General features: G+C 35.9%; 1 protein-coding gene across 1 annotated transcript in view; it reads left to right on the top strand.

The window, feature by feature from the left end:
* cfap58 (cilia and flagella associated protein 58) overlaps positions 1-18,548 on the top strand; it is a 103,418-nt gene that overhangs the window by 44,123 nt on the left and 40,747 nt on the right. The window contains exons 12-13 of the mRNA XM_089132048.1: positions 1,673-1,813; positions 6,544-6,767. Of these exons, the coding sequence (XP_088988174.1) occupies positions 1,673-1,813; positions 6,544-6,767 (365 nt within the window). The remainder of the gene's footprint in view (positions 1-1,672; positions 1,814-6,543; positions 6,768-18,548) is intronic.

Genomic DNA, 18,548 nt, shown 5'->3' on the forward strand with positions numbered 1-18,548 from the left:
CTGACAGACATATATCCTGACTTCTGGGGCGGGGTGGGGATCTACTGCAGATCTGTCAGCATCTATTACTTTGTCATTAATATTAATCCAACAACAAAGAAAAAAATGTGGCTTATGGTTTGGCTGTATTACATTCTTCATTTTAAAAGCCATTTCAAACAAGCTCAAGTCTTAATAAAATAAATCTTCTCAAAGTCAGAGTGAGTTGAATGTATGTTAATGTATTAAAGCCAAGAGTCACACTCTGCCAATAATATGCAAATAATTTAAGTCGGGGTTTTTTTGACTACTCATTTATTCATTTTATTACTTGAATAATTACTTTGAGAGATGTATTTTATTTTAAAGTCTGTGTGTCCAACTAACACACAGGAGATCGCAGAAATAGTAGTAATAGAAAACCATCAAACCAGGACGATAACGTATGCAATCAGGGAACGGAGGATGTAGTCAACGGTCGACTGAATGGGGGATTAAAAGATTATTTTGTACTTTGAAAGGTATAAAAGATTAGGTTCAATAATTGTTTTTGCTGTGGTATCAAAGCTTTAAATTTCACCGTACTGTTATCTAATATGCTGTTATTTTGTCAACCATGCACAAAGCTACATTGAACTTGGTTCATAATAAGGCACAAAGAGCCTTGTTTGCCAACAAAAGGAATATCAAATCTGACATCCCAATCAGAATCAGACTAAATTAATTGAATCTGTAATAGAGCATATCGCTCTCTCTTGATGTGGGGTCTACACACAGAACAGAACTTACTAAATGCGACAAAAAAATGCAGGCAGGAAAAATGTGAGTATTTAGAAAAAGTGAACAAGTGAAGGCTTTAATTTTACTGGTTATATAAAAAAAAAAAAAAAAAGCTTTTTAAGAGGCAGAGAAAATGATTCGATTTTGATGAATGGCTATAAAAACAAACATGCACGGATGAATAGCTCATAATAAAAACAGGCATTTATTAGTAGAGTAATTCGAGTCTTTTATTTACGTACAATATTCTTTTGCACTTTACAACAAAATGAAGGAAATTGTAAGAGAATACACCATGAACTTTAGTCAGAATACCTGACTACCGAGACCAACCCTGAACTTAAACTCCTGAATGTTTACAGACACAAAAGAAGGACACACTGTGCTCCTACTGCACACAAAATGAGATGGAAACACAATTGCACTTTTGAACCTCATGCGCTTCACATAAATCAGGGACATATTCGATCCTCCCTATATGCAAACCTCTACAAAGAGCATCTATTGTGCGTGTGTGTAATGCTTACAAATGCTGTGTCAATGTAAACCTGTTCATGTAGGGAAAGTGATGCCAATGGCAGTGTTGAATATGTCAATGACATTTTTACTCTTTATTTCACATTCTACTAACTAAGTAACTTTACAACTACACATTGTTAGTGCAATAGACAGTTAGATTAGGACAATAAGTTGACATGTACTTGAAAAGCCAACATCTGAGACTTACATAAAAATTCCAAAAAGATTTATACTGTAGATTTTGTCAGCAATAATCAATATACGACTAACATACATGCATACTTATAATTAACTGATTCTAATAAAGATTTTAAAATTTGGCTTTTTGGCTAAAATAGAGTTCAGCATAACTGTCGAAATAAAGTTCAATTAACTAAAATGTTGTTTTCTACAGGATGATCTACAGAAGATGAAGCAACAGGCTCAAGAGACGAAACAGTCCAATGAGAAACTGGAGGCAGAGGAACGCGAGCTGCTGAAGATCATAGCAAAGGCTGACGTAGAGAGGATCCGGCAGAAAAAGGAGCTCGATCAGGTACAGAGTACAGACAGGTGGAAGGTTTTGTCTGCGTGTCCTTGTGTTCCTCCTTCAACAGAATGTTTAAGCTAAGGATGAAAGAGACAGTAATCTAGGTTCACTCAAAAGTCATTAGATCTGGAGTCTCACTTCTGAGAAAGTCCAGTGGGGCCACGGCCAACCTCTCTTTAAAAAATCGGGAGGAAATTGACTCACTGGATGTCTAAATTGGTCTTGGCATTCTGAGACATTTAGAGCTTCTGATCTCAGTAAGTCCACAGTCGAACCTGCTTAACTAGCTGACCAGACAAATAAATCAAATAGTAAGCACTGATGTGATTAACTTAAACTATTATGATATTATAGTATGCCACTTAAATATGCATCAACATATTTTTATTGTTTTAAAATGTATTTTTAAATTCTTTAGAGGCTTAACATTTAAAATGTCTAAAATGCTGTTAATAATAAAATAAAGCCTCATTAAAAAGCTGAAATTCTTTTAAAAATATTAAAAAAGCATTTTCGCACAATATTTAATTATTATTATTATTTTTAAAAAAGCACTGAAGCGGAGTGATGTTTTAAATATTGATAATATTTTTGAAAAACTTTGAACTGATGTTTGCTGTATCAAAGTCAGTAGATTTTTATTTTTTTATTTTTTTTAAATTGCTTTTCATGTCAAGATTAGTTTAGGCTTTCAGATAAATGCAAAGTACCCCATGCAAACTTAATGTTATTTAGGATTTAACTCATTTAATATTTGTGCTAAATATTATTTACTGTGAAAATATGTTTATTTATTTACTTATATTTTTTTATTTATGTGCTTATTTATTTTGTAAATAATGATTAATATGTATATGCGCTCATATATATACTCAATGTGTAAGTAAATATAGTAAATATGTAAATATGAAGAGTTCAGATGCAAAAGCCTCTAAGTGCCATTTGAAATTTTCTTCTAGAATGATAATTTTTATCAAGCTTGTATATTTAAGTTCAGTGATTTCACTTAAATGGCAATCATAATTACCTATTAATTGTTATTTAAGTGAAATTGCTGAACTTAAATATACAAGTTTGATAAAAATCATCATTAAAGAAGAAAAATTCAAATGGCATTTAGAGGCTTTTGCATCTGAACTCTTCATATGCTATTACTTTTAGTAACCGCTTTTCCATTACCCTGCAAATTGCACAAATTGAAATTGTGAATTGAAAATATGGCTAATTTCGCAAAAACTCGATCACAGAACGAAAAGGATTTGAAAAAGGAATATTTCGCAAAACTTTTTTGCATTTACAGGTCACCTTGTAAAAGTTGATCATTCTTTAAAAAAGGCGTGGTATGTTTGGACAGAACGAGACAGAATTCTTTATTAAACTCGTAAAAGACTGGAATTACGGGAATACTGGATTCTAAACAACAAAGAAATGCCACACATTATCAAGACCTTGAAGCAGATATGAGGGAGAAACAGCCATAAACACCTCATACATGCTGCTCACTAGTATAATGGGCTTTCCTTGCGCCATTAATGCTTGGATAACACACCTACCTCTCCTTTCTACTAAAAATAATGGCTAGTGAGTGGCTGCGATATACATGAACCTATCAACATCCATGCCATGATTTTTGGAATGACTTAGCCGAGAAAAAAATGACATTTACCCGCTTAACATTGGTTAATGGAAACACTGTCATTTCATTTAGATTATTTTTTAATCAACATTTAGAAAGTATCGCAAAAAGTTTTATGCAAATCTGTTGTGGAAATGCTGCTAGGGTCTTTTTTGAGTCAGTTGGGTCACTAGAAAGATTATAAAGTGAATGTAATGTTAACATCTGCTGCTGTACATTGCTGACATGGGTTTCTTTGGTAAAGGTTAGCCAATTCAAAGGGCATTCTGTCCAAATTGCCTCTGCTGACACCAGCTTCCACATTCCTCTCACTATCCACGCTCATATTCATGAATCTTTATCGTCTGTACATCCCTGATCTCTCTGAACCAAATTGAATACTGTATGCCATCCAACATATACCATAATAAACACAAACAGCTTTTCGGCATTTGGCATGCAGAAATGTGTTCAGTGAAAGTTCAGAAAGAAATTAAATATGCCATTTTAATAATATCCTTTTAGTATTTAGATGAGGGAATGTTATTTATTTATTGCACATGGCCTTCCATATTTTTTCCCCCTGACTTTTTATTAAAAAACACTAAACAACACTAAAACTTCTTTAAAAGACATTTTCCCAAACCTTCACCACATTTGTAATGTTGCATGAAGTTCTTGGCTATTATCATGAAAAGACTAACTGCTAAGTCATCAAATCTTTGCAGAAAACACAAACACAGGTCTGCCTTTTATTTATATAATATATAATTCTCAACTTACCTAAGTCAGAGGTGAAAGCACTTCTGATGGTTATCTCACAGAATCTTGTTCACTCTTAAAAACGAAGGTTCTTTATTGCCATTCAAGATTCTATGAAGAACCTTAGATGCCTTTTTCAATGGGCCGTGATATGTAAACCATTTGGTCAAAGTTAGTCTGTGAAAACTGGAGAGGAAATTCACTGTGCATCTGCAAATGTAGTTAGATGCATGTACAGTATGATTATCTATAACTACAATAGACTTCAGCTGATGATTTTGCTATACTAACACAATACAACAAGACGAATGCATTAGCTAAGTCAACATTAAAAGGTTATTGGTGAGACTTTACAATAAGGTTCATTAGTTAACATTAGTTAACTACCTTAGTTAACGTAAACTTAGTCAATATTAATTTCAACATTTACTAATACATTATTAAAATCAAAGATTGTATGTATTAAAGGGGTGATGAACTAAGGAATCAAATTTTCCTTGAGCTTTTGACATCTAAGAGGTCATCATATAAGTTTCAGAACTGTTCAATAAAAGCTTTTATTGACACCAGTGAAAGTGGGGAACTATAAATGAAGAGCTCTTTTCCAAAACGCGTTAAACGACATTTTAAAAAAAAATGAGTTTGTCGTGTCATTCTGCTGCGGACAGAACCCTTTCACTGCTCTATCAACGTTTCATGCTGAATCGCTATATTTCCTTGTTTAAAATGTACTGCAAGATACAGTTTCTTTCCAAACCACGATAAGCGCCAGCCCTGTTTTTAGCCTAAACACGATAAATCCTCAAATTCAATGAGCGCTCTACACAATCCAGCACGGCGGCACTCTGAACAGAGGTTTATTATGTTCATTCATTCCTCAAAATGAGTCCTAGTTTTCTAGTCGACTAGTAGTAGATCATTTAAGCCATTTGTATTATCAGTAATCACATATATTGATTTAATTAAATGGGAGAGAAACCATATGAGCGTTTTTAATTGCATATTCCGCATCTCAACGTATGCATAAAGCTTGACACAAAGAACCGGCAAAAGTAATGATTATGCATGAAACATTTGAATTGTTTATTAATAAACTAGTGTTTTCTGTCAGTGTCAGCAACAAAGATAAAGTTGATGATGCTTACTCGCCATCTTCGCAGTGAACGCGCATAGAGAAACGCATACTTCGAATTAGCCTACATATGCAGAGAGTTGCCAATTTATTTTAGTTTTTAATTGTTTTGTTTAAAAGTAGATATTTAAAGCTTTCTGTAGCTTAGTTCTCAGGCCTGTGTGAGGCAAGCATCGCGGTGTTTCGGTTCATATTATGAGACGCGCTCCGGTTCACCTGCGCGCCTCTGTGTCCTGATTATATTGTCTGATATTTACTTCTAATGTATTAATCCAGTCAATTTTTCGATGAAACATTTATTAAAATAAAGATACAATTTATATGAAACGAAATTTACAAGCTTTCTACAAAACAAAACTTAATAAGTGGTCAAAATCATGTCTGACGCACTCCAAATATTTTCCGATATTGGGCAGCTTTTGAATTTTGATCCTATCTTACTCATCTCATGCGGTTCCCTTTTCATAGCCTACTCAACATAGATGAAATAATAAAAATAAGTAATGTAATATTATTAAAAACAAATGTGAAATGTTTATTTTTTTATTTTTATTTTTTTTTAACTTATATTTAAGCGTCATGCTGCTCCGCTTTGCTCACATGTTATGTAGCCTGTGTGTGTGTGTGCATGTGCTGGAGGGGTGCCCATCCCTTTTTTGAATATCGTTATCATATATTGATCATTTTTAATAATTCGTTTTTTTCATGCATATGTTGAAATTGGTATTAATAATTTGTTTTTTTCATGCATATGTTGAAATTGGTACTATTTGTTTGAGGTTTATTTCGATTTATAGCGTTTTGGAAAAAAATAAGATTAACTTTTAAATTATCATTAACAATATTGTTGTTTGATTTAATAATTATTGTTCAAAATGTTCAGACTGAACCAATAAAACATTTAAACAGGATAATTTGAATATTCACAAAATGTGTGGGTCTAGGTAAAAAATGTAGTTTTCCTGAAAACTATTGAAATGGATTTATAGCGTTTTGGAAAAGAGCTCTTCAAATAAACTAAGCTTTATTTTTATTAAAAGTACCAGACCTTTGGTACCAAGTTGATACTAAAATATACCGTTTTTTATGTTTAATCAATGTTTATTTACTGACCAGATTAACAAGGTTTTGGTATTGATTACATGACTACTACTGTTTTTTTTTTAGCATGTTGCCTTTTATCATAAATAATTGATTTTTTCATTAAACATGTGTTTATATGTCAAGGTGATATGTGAGCGTGACCTCCTGGGGACACAGTTGGTGAAGAGAAACGATGAGCTGAAACTGCTGTACGAAAAGATCAAAATTCAAGAGTCCATCATAAACAAGGGCCATCTTCATTACAACGAAAAAGTGGAGGATATCAGACTCCTGAAGCTAGAGATCAAGAAGCAAAGACGAGAAAAGAACATCCTCAATAAGACCGCATCAAATGTCGAGGACCTCAGGTAACACAGGGGGGGTGTAGTTTCTGTTCATATATGGAAGGGTTTTTATATATGGAAGAATGGGCTTAGAGCGTTTTCACACTAAAGCGTGTTTGACGTCAGAGATCGATTCCTTTAGTTTGTGTGAAAGCTGTTTACGGTTCTTGTAGACTGCATTATGGCAGTGGTATGAAAGTAATCTGGCATAATAATGTGAAAGGGAAACACTTGACACACTTTTGATTCACAATCATACATTGATGGCACAAATGTAATCTTTTTTTATGTCTAAAACACTCTAAAACATCGTAGAGGCAGGTGTTTGATTGCTTTTCTGCAACACTCATGTACTCTTTAGAGGTATAATGACATAATGATTATGCGGCACATACGGCACCGAGAGACAAAGCTAATTGGGTGCTTGTCATTTAATTCTCCTGTCAGTATTGACCCCGCGAGATGTTTATTGATATTTTCAAAAGCCGCAATTCACCACTCTCAATACCAGTCACTTTTTTTTGTCACAAAAGACACGCAATAAAAGCCACTTTTAATGGAGTTCTTGGCTGGGTAAAAAGGAGGCACTGTGGAAAATGAGGGAACGTTTGAAAACACTGGCAGATCTCGCATCTAAAGCCAGATCTATAATAGATGGGTTTTACTAACACTCTACTTGTTATTTCAGTAATGTGAGTTCACAGACAGTTTCTCTTAGGCCACTGCAGAGTCTCTAAATATTCAATGAGTCTGAACTGTGTACCGAAATGTCCATTGTTCCAAAATGACTTTTGGAGACAAAAATATCTACATTCATTAAAAAGTTAAAACAGAAGTGATAACCATTTGAAAATGAATAGTACACTAGTGCTGTTTTTATGACTTTTAAATTGGTTCAGGCCTAACAAGATTCACTTTTTATAATAAAATGAGTAAATGACTAAATAAATGACTCATTAATCGCCCATTAAGCTTTTATTTATTAACGAAAGAAAGAAGTAACTATGGCTGAACTTTAAATCACATACTTGCATATGACGCTTACTATTTCTGGCATATAAATAATTGATACAAGCAGTTGAGTATGCGGTTCCATTTTTAGCCTGTCTTTTACCCCTTTTCCACCAAAAAAAGAAGTGGTTCGGAACTGGTGCTGGTTCAAAGTTGGTTCGGAGTTGGTTCAATTTGCGAACCGCTTCAGAACCTGTTTGTTTTTCCACTGACTAGAGCGCCCAGGGAACGACGTCGTTACGTCACTGTGTACGTCGCCGTATGTTTTAGCTAGAAACGCTTGCATGTAACATTACTTTGGGATTATCTCTAACTCGTGTACCAAGAAGGGTTTAAAAACAACTGAAATATGTAAGTCTTGTAATCTTTTCTGATAAGTTATGTACAATATTTGTTCTATATTGTGACTTTTCTTTTTTGCTTATAATGTCTTCAATAAAAAAATTACAAAAATAGAAACGCTTGCGCCAAATTCAAGCATAACAATTACAAAAGCGGACTCCATCGTGTTTCTGCAAATGTTTCTCCTGGATTTGCGATCCTTTATTATTTTCAGAAAAGATGTTCAGAACACATCTAAACCCGCCCCCAGCCCCCGACGTAAGCATGACGTGGTAAAAGAACGGTTCTAGTCCAGCAAAGAGTTGGTGCCGCTTTGGAACCAGTTCCCCTGGACGAGAACCGGTTCTTTGGCTGTCGAAACACAAAGAACTGGTTCGCGCGCAGGCACGGGCTCCGAACCGGCTCTCAAAAGGGGCTTTTATGAGTGAGCCATTGCATAATTCACTCAAATGATTCATGCACGACATTGATTAATTCCAGAAGGAAACACGTGACTCTTTATGAGTGAGTCATTAAATTCACTCAAACTATATGTCCACAATATGTATTCATTCAACAAGCGATTGTGTTTATGAGTGACTCGTTCAATCATTTACTCAAATGATTCATTCACAACAGATTTATTCAAGAACAAAACAAGCGGCTGTATATTATATGATGGAGCCCTTGAATCATTCACTTAAACAGTTTGTTTAAGGCTATACTGTTTAATTATACAGGGAATTCTGTTTTTGTCAAACAGCGACCCCTAGAGTCACTGTGGAGTACTTGTATTTGACGTTACTGTCGTAAATACCACTCACGCAGAGCGTCTCTGCACTCATGGCCTGATACCCCTTTGAAACTGTTATATTAAGGTACAAATCTTGCATAGTATGCCTTTAAATAAGAGATCTAGGGGGTGTTTATGGGTTGACCTACTATGATATTAGACTATAGCCTATAATAAAAGTCTGTCATTAGACTTTAGTCTGCCACTAAAAAATGGCGTGTTGTGGTTCCGGTTGACCGGATTCGGGAGAACAGCTTAGATTTCGTGACTGTCCCGAATTTTTCGGGACGTCTGGTCAGCCTATGTCGGACGCGCTCTTCAATCTATCGACGTTGCGGACTTTCTCTATTCGTTCCAGTGAAATCACAAAATAAAATGCACACAAACGGGGAAATATTTACTTACTAGTCCATCAACAAGATCGCCAGGTCAGCATCACTGTTGCATCCAGTTTATCTTTTACTTTTCATACTCTCTTCCGACCGCGTTTTCTTTGCTTTTTCCATCGTCGAGTATAACGTCTGAAATGCGAGCAATTGTCTTAATGCTTCATGTGTTGTTGTTGGTGTGTGACGTCGTTGCCGTAAAGCATGTCGTGATTCTCATGAGATTTCTCCCCCAAGCTTTACTACCAGGATGATTCCCCTACTATGAGATTGTTTAGCACCGAAATGACAAAAGATACAATTCTTGCATAGTGTGCCTTTAAATAAAAAAAAGAAGTGACCTCAAAGGTCAAACAAGTGTCTTAAAGAGCAAGTTTAAATCATTCACTTAAATCATTCACTCAAATGGTGATTCATTCAAAAATGAAACAACCGTTTGTTTCTCTGAGATAACAGAAGGGCTAAAAACCTATTTTTTTATTTGTCCATAGACTTAACATCCATGAAACATGATTTTATTGCTAGTCAGCTGCAGTTGGATTGACATTCTCATTTCAGAGAGCGTTTTTTTTTTTTTTGGCTTGAAAAAATCTATCAATTTTAAATGCATTTATCTGCTAAAAAGTGAGCAGTCACATCTCTCCAAACCAGTCATGCCCCGTAGCACCTTGAACTCTCAACAGAAAACATAGACGAGTCATAATCCTTCCTATATTCTCAAACATATGTGAGAATCACAAAGCTAGTGGTAAGATTTCAGAGAGACTAGTCAGCAGCCGCTGTGCCAGATGGGTTGACTTGTTGCCGAGCTTGGATGCCAAGAACTCTGCAGATATACAAGCCTCCCTAGTAAACAGGTGGCAAATTTTAGTCATTATTGCTGTCATCAGTGCAATGTAGTTCCCTCAAAGATGCTGACTGTAGCATATCGTTGCCCGGGCGTGAAGAAATATTTCCTTTAGGCATTAGGTTTTCTGGGACAAGTCAATGAAAGAAAAGTCTCATGAGAAACTGACATCCTTCTATGTTTACATTTATACATTTTCCAGGCACTTTCATCCAAAGCGACTTCCAAATGAAGAATGTGACAACATCCGAGTTTATTCCAGTAACATGACTACAATATACAATACGCTTGCAGTAGTACCTTAATGCAGTACATGAGATCCGCGGGGAGAAGTCGGATCCAGATCCAACTCCTCCCACCTTAAGGCGGGCATACACTGTGCGATTTTCGTCCGATTTTGAGCCGAATTCTGACTCGTGCGACTCATTTTCGTGTCAGACCGATTTTCAGCTTTGTCGTGCGTCGTTTGTCGTGCAGTGTTCGTGCAGTGTACAGGGAGAAACGAGAGGCGATTAACCTCTCACGATCGACAATCGGATGGTCGGATGAATTTATGGCATGTCAGAAATTTTGGTCGCTCCTCGTGATTAAGTTGAAGCAAAGCTACGAACTGATTGCCCTAAACTCAGTGTTTTTTCCCTCACTGCACCTGCGCGAAAACTGAAGTTTAACCATTTCATCTGCAGCAAAAATAAAATTAAAATAAAAACGAGCTACAAATTACTGTTGCTTACCTCCAGTTCGTGTTGCAAAATGGATAATATTACCCACCGTCTTCAAGCCACCTGATATGTAACACCTCTTTTATTATTTTGTCAAACAATGTTTTTGAAATAAACCTGTTTTTAATTTTCATTGATGATTAATAATGGCAATGTTCGGACATATTATAGACTGTTAATAGTTATTTTATATGTATATAATTCATTGTAATCGACCTAAATGTTTTAGACAATTTTTAATGAGGAGTAAGATTAATATTTTATTATCAAATATTGCGTGGCAAATTAATTATAATAGCGGATCAATTTAATAGTAAAATTAGCCTATAGGCCTCCCCTAATAATGATAATATAATAATAATAATAATTAAATGCATAAATTGAAAATACTAAATCATCTTGATACTGATAGCAGATGCTTGTTTTGACAATATCTCTGGATACATGCACGTAAATAGGCGCAATCCAGGGGGTTATCGCAGATATTATACGTATAGTGTGAGCAGTGAAGTCGCAGCTCGACGATCGGACCGTACAGTGTGAGCACATAAATCCTGAGCTTTGGCTTTGCATCGCATGCGATTTACTCGTTCAGTGTGAGTAGGTACCTTGCTGAAATCGCACAGACATCGCACAGTGTATGCCCGCCTTTACATACACCTGAACCTACCCAACTCCACCCCTTGGATCTTGATCCGACTCCTCCCCGTGGATCTCATGTACTGCATTGAGGTACTACTGCAAACGGCGGAATGGTTAAATAAATATGGTTGTGAAAATCGGCCTCCATTGTGATTGTGACAATTAATGACGTACACGCACAAAATATCACAATTGAAACTACTGCGGAAACAAAGACACCTACATCTTGGATGCCCTTGATGTAAGCTAAAACATACCAAAAATGAATTTTAAAGTGAACTATCCTTTTAAAATAACTGTTGATTCCTGTGATGGCAAAGCTGAATTTTCATCAGTCATTACTCCAGGCTTCAGTGTCACATGATCTTTCAGAAATCATTCTAATAGGCCGATTTGCTGCTCAATAAATGTTTTTAGTATTATTATCAATGTTGAAAACAGTTTGTGCTTAGTCAGCTTAGTGCTTGGAAACTAATGATGGAACGAAAGTTCATAAGAAAAGTATAATTATACTTATTTATTATTAATTATAGTAGTTTCACTCGTGTTCACTCACATTTTTTTCTGATAGCAGTGGAAATAACTTAAAATACTTAAAAAAATACTTTAAAAAGTATTTTTTGATACAACATTCAAAACTAGTGTCTACTTTTTTTAGAGAGATCTTACTGACCTCTGACTTTTGAACAGTAATTTACTTCTTATTTAACTTTGTAGTGTCAAAGGAATCGCTCACATTTCATAAAGAGATATCCAGGAATCTCATAGTAAGAGATCTTGTAACATTTCAGAATAGTATGTATTAATGACGCACCAAAAAGATCCTAAAGAGTTCAGATAGGATCTAATATATTTCTGTAGACTAGAGTGACCAAAGGAGAGCCGCTGTACCGTTGTTGTCACCAACTGAAGTGGAAGGTGTAAGGGTGACGATTTTGACTTGACGCCACTGCGTTAGTTTGTCAAGTCATGGGCCCCTGAACTCTTATCAACAAGCTTGTGATTCTGTCTTAAATAATTCCCTGCCTCCGTGCCACTTAGCTATTAAATTGTGCGATACACAACCACAAATGAAGCTGAATAAAAATTGGATGAAAATTCCTCTGGTTCATAAGAACTGTGCTCAAACGTTCCAAGAAAACTTGTCTCAACATCCACTCAATAGAGAGAGAGAGAGAGAATGATTGGAATGTAAATGAAACTATTTTCTTAATAATGACAGTCAAATGAACTCTACGTCTCAAAATAGATTGCAATCAAAGCTCATGTACATAATGTTAATGTATGCAATTTTAAATTAAACCAAGACACATTCTAAGACATTTCACTCTACCCACCAGGTCATCATGTGTCATCAGTGCTTGAAGTGGGCTGGTAGACACCAGTACTTCTATATATTATAATCTGTAGCGTACCCTCACTTTTTCTCTCATGTTGCCGGTACTCTGATCACCCAGGCCTTCTTTAAATAGCTGTTCACTGCTTTGTATTAGAAGTTTGTGGTGTAACTATCAATTTTTTTTTTCTTTTTAATGGGCAGATTGACGGTAGTAGAGCTTTGGGAGAAAGTAGTGATTTTTTCTTATACCAATGAGACCATGATAGCTCATTCCATAATGAACTAAATTCTGTTGCACTTTGCCTTGAATATGCATTAGAATATTAAAATCACTGTGTGGAATGAACAATACAGAGGACGGACCAATGCTGTGAAAGTGTGTGTTTGTGTGTGTGTGTGTGTGTGTGTGTGAGTTTGCTTTGATCCAGCTTTGAAGCAAATTATTACGTTGGGTGTTTGTCTACTGTAATGAGGAGGTCTTTCCATTTCAAATGATTTCAAAGAGCCCATTCTCCAAAATAAATTATGTTTGGCTAACTCTGCCTGAATCACATGGTTCCCCTTACGTGCATTTCACATCAATTAAAACTGCTCTTACACGAGCATTAGTACACGTTCTACTGCTCCCGAACCACCCTCTGCTTTTTTGAAATATGGAACGGAAAATAAAGAATAGAGTGTGGGGAGGGTTTTGGAGACCTTACCTTTGACATTTTATCTCACTGGCACAATTTCTGGACAGAGTCCTTGGACTCTATCACAGCTCATTGTTTTATATGTGTACTGCTGTAGGCACATTTCTGTGACTGCTCTCTTCCTCCATATCTGTCTCACACCAGTGCCCACTAGCACTTGTCCTCCATCCTTTCATTCTTTATTACTCCATTTTCTCTTTTAAAGGGATACTCCACTTTTTTTTTGGAAATAGGCTCATTTTACAACTCCCTCAGAGTTAAACGGTTGAGTTTTACCGTTTTCGAATCCACTTAGCCGCTTTTCTGATATTTAGAAGAATATCAGTTACCAGACAGTTTCTGGTCTCATTGACTTCCATAGTAGGAAAAGAAAATATACTATGGAAGTCAATGAGACCAGTTTCTGATATTCTTCTAAACATCAGAAAATCGGCTGAATGGATTCGAAAACGGTAAAACTCAACTGTTTAATTCTGGGGGAGTTGTTAAAGGAGCCTATTTCCCCAAAAAAAGTGGAGTATCCCTTTAACCGTGAACATTTCTAGTTCAGAAACCAGTATATTATTGAAATGTGTCATTTTCAACTAATTAAAAACGGAGAAAATTACGTGGCAACATGGCAGATGTGATGAAGGACGGTACATCATACTCTGTCATAAAGTACAATTACTCTACTTTGCACACTATTGTTGCATGGGATGGTGCTTAAAAACTACTACACTCTAAAAAATGCTGGGTTGTTTGAACCCAAATTTGGGTAAAATATGGACAAACCCAAATGTTGGTTTAAAAATGTAATAAAAAAATACAGTTAAAAAGTGAAAGTTGAAGTTGGGTTAAAATTTAACCCAATATTTGGGTTTGTCCATATTTTACCCAAATTTGGGTTCAAACAACCCAGCATTGTTTAGAGTGTATGGTACCATAAATAATAATAATATAATATAATTTCTGAAGCGTTGTCTAATGTCATGGATTATTCAGTATTGAAAAATGGTACTGCCTATTGTACACTTTGTGGGCTTTTTTTTAACACAAAAGTGTAAAAAAAACAAACCTACAAACAAAAAAAATGGATGTATAGTCATCGTACTCCTTTTATCCACATTTGGTTGTACTAGGTGAAGGATGTCTTCCTCCCATGCATCCTCTGACTCAACAACTGAGTGGCATTCTAACAGACGAATTACCAGTAATCCGCTTCCATTCAGATCAGCATGAATATTTCATAAGCATTAAATAATCGTTCCTGTAGCATTGACTAACTGCTAGCTGAGCTACCTTGAGCCTCACTTGTAACATTCCATAATAGGCTGCTTTGCTCAATCAAACAAGCCAAAGATGCAATCCCTCAGATAATAGGGGCTTTATGCATGCAGTCTTTACAGATGTTCTTGGCAGCTGGCACAAATCTGATTTAAATGAGGGATAGAAAAATGTCAGCTTACTTTTTAGTAAAAAAAGAGAGAAAAAATAGATTTCTAACCACTGCCTAAAATGCAACCAGACAGTCATTGATTAGACTATTGCAAAATAATCCCCGAAGCAGAGGGGTCTTGCTCAATAATGACCAATTGACTGCAGATCATCCAACTTGTTGCGAATTACTTTCCAAAAAAGTTGCAATTTGCCCTATCAAAGTCAAGAATTCCAAAAAACTAAAAAGAAAATGATTTTAGTCCTGGTTTACTTGGCGTTTACACTGTCATTTTTAACACGGAACTTAAAGTCGGCATGAAATCAAATTTGACAAATCTTCTTTTTATATGTAATACTGTATAGTGTTCATTATAAATGATTTATCTGTGTAATTCATTATTTTTAAAAAATCGATGTACCCTTATAATCATTAATCGAAGACATTACCCTTCACTCTCAGAAAAAAAGGTACAAAAGCTGTCACTGGGGCAGTACCTTTTTAAAAGGTACACTTTTGTACCTAAAGGGTGCATATTGGTACCTTCATGGTATATATTTGTACAATTATGGTACCAATGTGCACCCTTTAGGTACAAAAGTGTACCTTTTTGAAAAGGTACCGCCCCAGTGACAGCTTTTGTACCTTTTTTTCTGACAGTGTTCCCTCCCCCATCGAAATGACCTCTCTTCTATTTTGGTCACGTGGAACAGCGGAAGGGTGTGGCCAGATCCGATGAGGGTGTGGCTATCAGTGAAGAGAATCGCATTCAAATCTGCCTCCATTTTTTATGCAACGTCCAACCTCCAACGATCCAATCAATTCCCGAAAAAGAAATTTTCTAATTTCAAAAGCCGTTTCACTCGGATATCGGACAATCTCAACTTCCGTTCAATGCTGACTTTAAAGGGTTAGTTGAAACGTTCAGTTTTTCCGCTTGCAAATTCCGCCATGTAAATAGCGAATCCGCCATGGCTCAAGTGCAACTGGCTTTTAAAGTGAATGGGAGATGAGAGTTACGCCCAAAACACACACATTACTAATGAAGAGAATAGGGACAACCCTTTTAGACCATGCACCGGGTCCGCCGACCATTGTTTCCGTCATTAAACTAGCAAAAGTGTATTCGGACACGGCTTAAGTGCACTTGCGCCGTGCGCTTTAGACCAGATCGTTAAAATAGGGCCCTGTGACTTGTGAGTAAGTGGGAGGATGCTAATGTTAATAGTGCTGATGACAGTAACAAGTCCAGTTCTTGATATCATTGCATTTTTTTTTTTGCCTTTTTTCTCAAATGCATGTAAAAATGTGTGTGGTGCAACTAGAAAGAACTCGTTCTGCAACTCAGGGAAATGTGTGTGTGTGGGCGAGAGTCCTGACCTCTATAAGCGTGTTGATTAAAGTTTAAGTCTCTGATATCAACCCTGTCTTCCTGAATAAATCAATCTATATACCCCAACCCAGTGTTTTTTTTTTCCTGCCTTCCGTATCTTCATGCAGATCTCAGTCGAAACAACAGCAAATATGCCTAGAAAGAGGAATACACTTAGAAAACACTAAGAGAACCAAATTGAAATAAAACATTTTTTTCCCCCATTCTAAATCAGTTATTTATTTGCCACAGTAGAATTAATTTGTTGATGGTGAAAGATGGATGGCTTGCTTTCTTTTAGTGGACAGTGATGCATTTATGCAAAATACAATTGAGACGAGAGAATGGTGAGAGCAGAAAAACAAAAGCTTTGCCAAAAACACATAAATTAAGGCCAAAGCCAGCAAAAGGCTGCTTTTATTTCTTTCAATCTGGACTGGAAATTCTTTCAAGGCTCTATTGTTCTTTGTAAGGTGCAGTAAAATGACCATTGGCTAAGATTAATATGAGCACTGATGTCAGTAATTACTGTCTGCTCTTGTGTCACATTTTATGTTACAGTATTTTAGATGTAGTAAATCCTTTGAGTGTAGAAAAACAGCCATGTATTTGAATGCACACAAAGCTAAGAAGCTTTTATTGGGAAGAGATCAAACTGAGTGCGACTAAAAGTATTGTATTAAAGCTCCAGTAAAGGATGCTGGCTTCCAGAAGTGCTGGATTTCCCAGATATAAACTAATATCAAGCACTAAAGTAATCGAAGTGCAACATGAAGAAAGTCTCAGTGTTCCAGGGTTGGATTAGGCCTGTCTTGTCCCTGAAAGAACTCTTCTGCTCACCTGATAAATGTTTGGAAGTAGTGCTGGCAATCTTGGCTGATCATTTGCATTCCAATAAAATATTTCTGTTTTGAAGGACATACAGAATAGGCCTCATTAAAAGCTGTTTTCTTGATTAAGTTGGTCTTAATAACGCAGGAATGTTAGAATGGAATTTATGAACACTCAAATACAGTATACATTTTGTTTGCACATTCTAGACATGATCCATCTGTACATTAGTGGGAGTTTCCAATTCCTCTTTCTAAAACAATACATCCGTATTGGTGGTGATATGGCTTTCACTGAATCATTTATTCAAATTCGAATTCATTTATTTAGATATTAACCCTTAACAGTAGACTATGGAAATTCAACATTCATCACCCTAACAATTCATAAATACTCTAATTTGTATCAAATGCCTACGTAACTCAGAGCTATTCAAATTTTTCATTTAAAATTTAAAATCTCTTCCAACGCCTCTGCTCTATGGTTAGGTCCTAAAACTGTACCCGCCCCGAATCGACCCGAATCACTATTCACCTGAACCCGACGTGCATAAATTATTCTTTTTTTAAAGAAAAACCCGTCCTGAGACAGACCCGATAAAATTAGACCCGAGTCCGACCCGACGCCATTTCCTTTAGAAATGGCTTTTCTATTTTTCCAATTTTTCCAATCACACATCACTGTAACCCATTACGTCCTATAATATTTGGCATTATGTTATTTACCGGACCATACGATGATTAGAACCACCACAGGGTAAAATTTACCGATGGCTGTTTTTCAAATGTAGCCTATAACAGATTTTCTATCAACTTCTCCCAGTCATTGACTTTTACTAAAATTTTGTTATTTAGCCTACAATCCCATTGTTACAAAGTCGTTTAGATAAAATTCGATTAAAAACAGGGCATTAGAACCGCAATAGCAGGTCGAATTGGACGTTCTGAATCAAATCTTAATATGGTATTGCAGTCAACACATTTAACTGCACCAGTCTTTTTTCCTTCCTATCAACAATGATCACAAAAAGTTGCCTACACCGATGACGACCTTGGATGTTTCTGTTCTATATGTTTGTTTTCCCTCACCTTTTTCGCAATGTCTGTTATCACCTCTAACAGTGTCGCGTATTTTTAAAATTGATTGACAGGCCTGGCTTAACGACAATTCAAATACTTGCATGTAGTCAAACATCCATCCACATGATGGCGCACTTTTGTAGTTCTTCTTGGAAAATGGAGGGGTTGGTTTATGTGGAGCGAGTAACTGAGTAAATAAATGCTTCTGCTTATAGCCCATTGCACGTAAAAGCGCGAATTCGCTCTCTCACTTAAAAAAAAGAGAACGGTGTCATAGAGTTGTTTTAAATTCTGCAATTTTGTTAAATGCCCAACATTGTTTAAAATAATTTGGGTCTTCTCGGGACCAT

The sequence above is a fragment of the Pimephales promelas genome, chromosome 6, assembly GCF_988280905.1.
Source record: "Pimephales promelas chromosome 6, fPimPro1.hap1.1, whole genome shotgun sequence".
NCBI classification, from domain to species: Eukaryota; Metazoa; Chordata; class Actinopteri; order Cypriniformes; family Leuciscidae; genus Pimephales; species Pimephales promelas.